Source organism: Numida meleagris, chromosome 3 (assembly GCF_002078875.1).
Source record: "Numida meleagris isolate 19003 breed g44 Domestic line chromosome 3, NumMel1.0, whole genome shotgun sequence".
In the NCBI taxonomy this organism is placed as follows: domain Eukaryota; kingdom Metazoa; phylum Chordata; class Aves; order Galliformes; family Numididae; genus Numida; species Numida meleagris.
In genome coordinates this window covers 87,298,526-87,307,656 of record NC_034411.1, presented here as the reverse complement: position 1 = coordinate 87,307,656, position 9,131 = coordinate 87,298,526, and the positions used below count along the sequence as shown (strand labels likewise).

Here is a 9,131-nt window from a genome sequence, read left to right as displayed (position 1 = left end):
GCTTGGAAACTTTCATGTATATGCAACCTACAACATCTTACAGCCCGGAGACATTAGCATGCACTGTACCAGAACCACTCTCAAGACTCCGGAGTTCTGAGCTGTTTTGCAGAGAGGCTGAAATAGAACTAAACCCTAAAGCTGAAGTGCTTACTGGAACAAAAAGAGCAGGTTTAATTAAATATTAAATCCATTTATTGTATCAAGTTCCCCTTCAAGCTGTAAGAGAGAACTTTAAGAGTATTTCTGCTACACATATTTAAATATATATATATGCACCTGTACTGTAAGGCCAGCTTTAATTTTGAAAGAGGCTAAGACTGTGTTACTTCCCTTCTTCTCCCACAGTGACTTCCATGCTAAATGTGCTCAGTTTACAAACTAACAAAGAAACAAAAAAATACAGTATTTATTTAACTGCCAGTCCTGTAACTTCAACTCAAAATCCAGGATTCAGCTTAAGTCCTCCAAACTACTTATACAATAAAGACTGTTCATTAAAGTTAGGTCTTTGTTTACTAAAGCAAGAAGGCCACCTCCATTTACTTGGCATATTACTTTACAAACACACAAGAAGGAAACAACTGTATTTGCTCTTTCTTGGTTCTAACAGTTCCCAAAATATACACTGCAATCTTTATTTTTCCTTTTTTGTGTGTGTGTGTGTGGCTCTATTGATCCTTTTTTTTTTTTTAATCTTAGCTCATGGTTACTCCTATAAAGATCTGAATCAACAGTTAAACATGAAACATAACATTCCATGTTCAGTTTTCACTCTCTCATTAACAAGCTTTCACTGGTGCTTCTTTGCATGCATTCTATTTATCTTGTGAGATTTTATTCTTATCCTCTAAAGCCTAAATTCCAAACACTGCAGGAATTACTTCCTAGATATTGAAGACTATGATTTGACATGTGCCAAATAATACTAATTTTTCCAAGATAAGTCCAAACATTCAAGTCAATTACAAGCAATTGTCTTTTACATAACCTGACCAAGATTATTTTTCCAACTCAATTCATGAAATACAATATCAGCAACCTGCCTTCCAGCTTCTAAATGAGCACACAAATGTACAAATACAAGCCCTCGTCTGATCCTAGATTTTAGATGGATGAATGAATTTGGAGTATAACTTTTAATAATCGGTGCTGTATTACACTGCTTATTTACATGCGCTTGGTTGTTATGCTTTTTTTCTTTTTTGATCACAAAGATAGAATTCCTAACAAAGCAAGTTAAGATTTGATAGGAAAATTTGATGACATATGAGCAAATAACTGGTGTCCCCAGTTATGCCTCAAGACACCCTTTAAGTATTCTTTCCTGTCTAAATCTATAAACCACAGAAGCTAGCCTGTTCTTTAAGTAGTCCTATGATTCTCTAACAAGAAGTACTGCAGTTCTCCACTGCTGTCCTGCCTTTCTTAGCCTTTGTGATAGCTTGCCTCGGTTCCTTCACTATTACCTCAGGGCACCACAGTCCTACAGGAGGAATGGAACAATTATTTAAGAACAAAAATAAATTGGAGTACTGATTGATCTGCAAAGTACAATCACGTTTAGAACATACTAGCTCGTTCCTAAGCATTTCTCCTCAGCATGATCAGTATATGGTGTATAACCTGAGTCTGCCATGAGGAAATAACTACCAAAACAGCCTTTTTAATATTAAAAATTGGAGAAGGAGAATAAGACACACGCATACTGCTAAACCACACAACTGCTGCCCAACATGTAGAAAGAAATTCTCATCTGTCCAGTGCATTTCTTTGAGGTGCAAAGTGGAGAGAGAATTTATGCCACCTCAGAATGTGAAGACATGTCCACTTTACCAAAGTAGATGCATAACTAAAGAGATTTAACAGGCATATATATACATACACATATATGCAAGATACCTGGGTTGAAATTCAGGTATCTACTAAGATACCTAGATTCAGATACCAACATTTACATATCTGAAAGAGTATCTCCTTCTGGAGTTAGTTTAAAGCTCCTATTATAGTCAGTGAAAACTGCAGTCAGTACAGTCAGTGAGGCTTGAAGAACTATTCAGTTCATCTTAAAGTAGACACCTACTCTAGGTCAGCTGAATAGCTCTATAGACTATAAAACTGTAAATGCTTACAAAGAGCTTATCTTGCAGTATACAAGGAAGCTGTTTTTGCAAAGTCACTTTCCAACTCTGGCTATACTTTACATCCATGAAGGTGGCAGCAGCAGATCAGAAAGGAATGATGCCTTGACCTAGTTGTATCATTTTGTTCTCTAGAACAAAAGAGGAGAATAAATGTAATACCTCAATCTGACATGATTATGCATTTCAGTGTAGTTTAGATATCCATAAATAAAGTTTTGTAAGAACTGTGTTCAAATTCCAGTTTGCTCTGTTTACCTTGCCACTCTAAAGCCGAGAGCTGTTGTTCTAACAGCTGAGCGGACAGCAGTGATAAGGACATTGGCACAAACTGTGAGAAACGTGTCTGCCCAAATGTCAAATGTAGCTAGTTTCCACAGCTGATGTAGTATTTTTTCACTTCAGCCATAACTCATGTTTCACTACCTCTGATGAGTCAGGAAGAACCAACCACTAACTCTCCTTGAGGCAGGGCCATAGGGCACGAGGGAAAACAGCTGAGGCTCAAATGCTTTGGATAGAAGAAGCACCCAGATAACAAGTGCCCAGGCACACAGCTCACAGGTGAACTAGAAGTACAAGGAATCAGATCAAATATAACCTGGCATGGTAGCGCTGGATCAAGATCAGTCATATCAGCAATGAGTGTAAAGACCTAATCAAGCATCTCAGCAACACAGTGCTAAGTTCTTGTCCAGGAAGTGTGGAGGAGCTGAGCGCTCTCTCACCAAGTCTGGGGCCTGATGTGCTCTCCAGAGCACAGATCATGGAGGCAGGTTGAGAAGCCATGGATCTGTTCACTTTCGATGTGGCTGAGCCAAACAAACCAAGCCCAAATGAACCTACTGCTGTATGACAGCAGTGAGGTGACCTTATCCTGTGCTCAGCATGGTTCTTCTACAGCATAACCAAGGTGCCACTCTTCAAAAAGCCTGGGAGTTGCATTTCCATGCCCTAGGAAGACATATACAATAGCCCAGGAGCTGAAAGAGCCCTGAGGGTAGTACTACCATGCTCATGCACTGCTTTCTGTCATTAAATAGCCTAAAGTACTGAGTTATTTCTGAAAGTGGATACACAACCTGATCTGTCATTTTTGTAATCTAATCACAGTAACTGAGAAATCAGCATAGATGGTTAAGCTTTTCTGAGCTGTACATGGTCTGTGGACCCCTGCACAATCCTTTCCATCTGTAGAAGAGTCATTTCTGCAGCCGATGTGGTAATGCATGTGATTACCACAGGTATGACCTCAGGTATTTTAATTCACAGTTTCAATCTGAGGTTAATTTCAGCAAGTAAATGACAACGATGCTCCCATTCAGTACATGGGTATAGACATACACAGACAAGCTGTACTCCACCTATATCCCTTGAAATCACCACAGCTTCACTTGCTTGCTTGCAAGCAGCAGCTCATATACATCAGGATTGTAAACTGTAAACTGGCATGCAACATATCTGAAGCTGCAATCACAACTAAGACATACATTTCCAGAGATTAAAGGAGATACTGAGAATTCATAGTGTAAGTATATGAATACTTTCATGACAGCTAGAAGGCTGTTGGCATGATTGTAATAATGGGAAATTAAAAAATAAGAATTTGTATTATGTGCCAGATCATTAAGCAGTGATTATCCCTATCCTGTCAGAGAGCTGTGAGGACATGTTCATTTATAATGCAGGTCCCAAAATGCAGTGTATTGAGACCATGTCTTACCTATTGATGCGGGCCGTGACACAGTGTCAGCACTTTAAAAATGATTGAGCTAAGAAGGAATTCCCTCAGCATTTCAGTGCTCTGCCTTCTGTCAGAAGCTGGAAGAGAGCTGCAGGAAACCAGACAGCTATAGAAATATATAGGGCATTTCTACACTGTGCTGTAGCACAAAGCAAAGGCACCTAGGTTAACTCATCTGGAGTTAGCTCAGGAACCCAAGCGATCTTGCTGCAGCAGCTGGTGAATTGCCATCTATTTTGTGATACAACTGCCAAGCAGGCTGTTTCTCAGCACTGGCCAATGCTTGCTAGGCAATCTAAATACAGTACTGCAGTGAATAAAACTAACAGTCATGGACAGACAAAGTACTATATGCAGAATGCCACTAGTACCTCACCTGCAACCTACTGTAGGGAACTTGCTTTAGCAGGGAGATTGGACTAGATGATCCCCAGAGGTCCGTTTCAACTCCTACAACTCTGTGATTCTGTACTGTGTTACAGCACAGTGTGCAATATTCTGTTTGGGCCGTGTCACTGGATGTTATGAGAAATGGATAGGAGGACTTGTCCTTATACAGTATAACCTGTACTTACAGATCTCTACTTATTCCTATAGATAAGTGCTTTCATACATCCAAGAAAACAATTTATTTTTGTTTTTGTCTATGATTTATTTTCCCTTGAACCTGCTCCTGAACTCTTAAGACCACTAATGGAAAAACAGCTTAGATATCCTGGGGGAAAAACATGTCAAACACAAAGGTAAAACATTTCCGGGCTGATGAAACTCTGTAAAGATGGACAGCCTTTGAATAGGTGCATGAATGTATTTTTCTGGCTGGTCCTGTACACTTCTGTTGCTCCTTGAATGCACTTCCTCCAATCAAATGGAAGAGTAAATTCAGCCCGGAGAGTCTGCTGATTTCTCTTTTCATTGGAGCAATGTATGTCTACAGCAGTTTATAAATAACTCCACAACGCTTGGGATGAGTTATAGTGTAGATCTTCAAAGACTATTCATTACTGCTTTATAAGATACCAAGAATTGTATTTTTAGGCAATTGTCTCATAATTAGCCTTGGAAGGGAGATGATTATGACAAAGCTATGCTTATGAATGAACACATGAAAACTTCTTCTGGGCATCAATTATTGGCAAGGTCAACACATGCATTTACTGCTGATTCTTCTACTAGTGTATCTGTTGTATGATAATGGAGGATTTAGCAAATGTATTTGCTCTTAAAAAAAGTCGTTAGATTTGGCTGACCTGTACATATAGTCTATTCTACAAACAAAATGAGAATTCTGCAAAACTGAAATGACAAAATGTTATTCATTGTTTGCAACGGCTATGTTTTATATATGCTGCCATGCCTCCACAGAGTCTTTCCATAAAAGGTCAATTCTTTTTTGCCTTCCTCATGTGATCAGTCCCACCAGGCATGCACCTGTTTTAAGTGAAGTTGGAATTTACAGTGGACTGTAAAACTTAGATGGATTTGCTTCCTAGCAGGATTATACCTGCAGGTCACAGGGGAACCATTCACATAAAGCTTGCCCAAAATAGATGAGTCAAAATAAAATAAATGCAAAAAGATACAGTATTGTTGCTGAGTACCTACAGATAATGAGACCTTCCAATCCTGAGATAATTTTATTTCTAATTTAAAAGATGAGAGAAGGGAAAACAGTAAAGCTGAGAGAGAATTTCAGGCAAAAGATTTATAAATCCATTGGATTTTTTTTCCCCAATAAGAGCCATCATATTAGCAATTAGTACAAATATCCCTTCACAATCTCATTAAAAAAAAAAACTACTTAAAAATTCTGAATGAGAACCTGCCTACTCATGAACTCCTGCCCTCAAATCATGAGATTTTAAGAATTGTACCACTTGGATTAATTCTATAAGCCAGACAATTGCAGCAGGCTAGTCCTCCAAAGCTTGTGAGAAGCCTCCAGCTCGCAGACATTCAAGATTGCTCTGTAAGAAAAAGAGCTAGAAGCTTACTTCTTTTTTAATTGAAAGGTAAATATCTCACATAATCCTATGATTCGAGAAGCTTAGACAGTATGTAGAAATTATTCAGGAAGAAATCGAAATCACAAGAAGTGGCAACACAAAGTGTAAAGTGTATGCTGCTGAACAGTTAAACCTGTCAAGCCCTCAAGTACTCAGAGAAAATTAATATACTCAATGAAAAAACAAACTCCTACAAAGAGCGAAGGAAGCGCAAAGTAACTGAATTACTGGTATCATGTAAATTTTTCAATATACAGGGAATAATAAAAAAAACAACAAAACATGGGATTATAATCCCTATTTTGGTAACACTATCACTGAGTTACATTGTTATTTTGGTGTAGTTTTTAGTGCAGCACAGACATGTAATTCTACAACTGATTCTCAAAGAACGGAGGGAATAGTTGAAATAGCTACTCATCAAAGTCTGATTTGCTACGTAGGCAATGAATATTTCTGCTGGAAATTCACTTGCTTTCTTTTTTACAGCCATGGCATATCTAGGTCTACCTCAGATTAGAAACATTAACTATTCTGGGTGCGAATCCTTTGTTAGTTCAGGGAGTATCTTTAATGCCTGAGTAATCAAGGGCATCCTAAGAGTAGTTATAATGAACTTAAGGAAGTGTAACAAAGAATATATTAAAAACAGGTCTGACAAACTTAAGATAGTAGTAAATGAATGTTAGTGGGACACCACTGTGCTATCTTGTAAACTCTCCTGTCTTCTTGCTGGTTAATTTTTCTGCCATGAAGCACCTCTAACAAAGACAGGCTTTAACCTACTTTATATTCATAACGATTCATGCAAATTTACCTCCTTTTGAGGCAGGGGGTCAAGTGTTTCAAGTTCATTCTACAGTGAGGAATATCTGCATAGACTTTTTCAGTATAATAATGAGAGGTTTTGCAGAGACATTAAAAATGAAGACCCACAAAAATAGACAAAGCATTTGTGGATGAAACCCACCACTAGCATATAAAATTCATAGCAAGGTATCTGATAAGGATCATACGTACATTTTCAAATTTAGTATTTACCCTCCCCTCACGTGTCTTTTTTTTTTTTTTAATGTGGGGTTCAGCACTGAAATGATTGAACAGCTCTCTGCTGGGGACAAAGGCAATGCAGGCATGCACCACGAGAGCTAAGGCTCTGGCAAGGAACTTCAATATAAATTTGCTACACATCTATTTTTCCAAATATAAGGCTTTGCTGGCTGGCAGCCAATCATGCAGGAATTGCCAACCGCTCTGTAGATAGAGCAATTATAATTCTCTGTGCAGTGCCACTAGACCACCTGCACATTCATGTGGGATGCAAGTCATATTGAACTCAGCTCTCAGGAGATGAATGCTATTTGGTATCAAACTCTTCTTCGTTATCTTTTATCATCATTAAGGAACAGCATTTGTAATTGCACCTGACAGACAACTCAGCATAGAGAAAGCCAGCAGCTGGATGTGGTGCTGTAAAATGCAGAGTTGATGCTATGTTCATTTTTGGAGAATAAAAAACAACCATACAAAGCTTTCATTTCCGTGTATCATGCTTTTCTCAGCATCCTGTTGGAGCTGGAAGTGCACGATGCTTTGTGTTGGTATAGATTGAGAACATCAAATTCTGTTCGAATAACGTTGCCAACATTTTCATGGGAGCATATCTGTAATTTGTTATTAATCAATTCAATCAGATTCATTAATAGAAGGTTTTCTTAAAAAAAAAAAAACTGGAAAATGAAAATTTAATGATGTCACATGAGTCATCGTTTTCTCTTAAGAATCAAAAGTCCATGACCATAAATGAGGGGAAAAACAGCTCCACCATTACTTAGATGAGCAGCTAGGACCAATAGCAGGTGCCTTACTCTGTCTAAACATAATATAGAAAACTACAAAATAATCCAATAGTTCTTTTTGCTTTACTCTAGCTTGGTTCCATAAATGGAAATTTCTAGGTAATGTTTTAAGTGCCTGCTTTTAACCAGGTGATACAAATAATTGGATGGTGGTTTACTGAAAATGAATGAGTCACTTTGCAAACTTCCCTTCCAAGAGTCAGCACTCAGAACCACACGTACTTCAACACAGAGTAACACAACTTCAATTTCTGTCTGGGCTTAATGGTGAAGTAACTTTGCATGGCAACCAGCATTTTCCTATTGGAGGAACGAAGCCATGACAAATGCCCTGGCTCCTGGAGGGACACCTCTGTCGGCTTGCTTAGACAGCACTCAGCGTCCAGTCATGAGAACAACAGAACGGACTTCTCAGGGTTAAAGAGAGGAGGTCTCTCTGCTAAGTGAACTCCATGTGTCATCTCTTCGCAATAATGTGAAATACCAATTTCAACATTGGAGTTTAAAACTGATTTCCAACACAAAGCACATTGCAACAAAAGTATCACATGCACACTTTTCAAAATATTGGTCATAATCAGGTCATTTTCTTAGTCATAACCAGGTACGGAAAATGTAAATAATTTAAAACAAAAGACCATTTTAGTGCAAAACTCTCTAATGATTTCTGCTATAGCAAGCAACGGCATGAAGACTTGGCTTCAGTGAGCAGCAAGGAACCAGGCAGGAGAAACATCAGAGCAGTGCGGACACCAAGTGATGCCAAGACGAGCATCATTCCCCATATTCTCCCAGCAGTTCTGCTCCTGCTTCAGGAGCGCTGGGGAAGTGCTGGCGTTGGCATTTCCCGTCTGCCCGAGCCCTGGCACCGCTCAGCAGTGCTGGGGCGAGGCAGCACTTCCCTGCCCGCAGCAGGTGAGTGAGGGCAGGCGGCAGCACAGGAGCTCTGTACCGCAGCCGTAGCGGTGCGGGTAGGGCCGGGCTGGGACCGCCTGTGGACGGAGCAGCACTGGGCGTACAGAGAACGGCTTCTCTGTTAGTGGATAGCACCAGCAGAGACCAGAGGGTGCAGAGCTCCTGCTTTGTGTGGAACGTGATGTTTTAAGCACACACACATACAAAAAGAAATAAAATACAAAACAGGACAACGTGGCTCTCGTGCAAAATGAAAAGCTTGCTAGGCGATTTCATTACAGAAAAAGGACGAGGACAACAATGAGGACAAGTACTCAGGTAAAGAGAACAACTTCTGACCTTGAAATTGCGTGCTAAATAAATTACCTCAGAGCGAAAGTGGTGCGTTCTCATGACAGCATCTGTAAGGAAGCAGAGGTCAGGGCTACACTCGGACCGCCGCTCACCGCCCCTCCACAGCCCCCCC

The 9,131-nt window shown here is 39.6% G+C and overlaps 1 protein-coding gene across 9 annotated transcripts in view; it reads right to left on the bottom strand.

Annotated features, from left to right (window-relative positions):
• DST (dystonin) overlaps positions 1–9,131 on the bottom strand; it is a 299,648-nt gene that overhangs the window by 290,014 nt on the left and 503 nt on the right. For 7 of the 9 annotated variants that reach the window (XM_021391653.1, XM_021391636.1, XM_021391639.1 and 4 more), the window contains exon 2: positions 9,005–9,066. In XM_021391653.1, the coding sequence (XP_021247328.1) occupies positions 9,005–9,066 (62 nt within the window). The remainder of the gene's footprint in view (positions 1–9,004; positions 9,067–9,131) is intronic. The other 2 variants (XM_021391638.1, XM_021391649.1) reach the window with 1 other exon arrangement.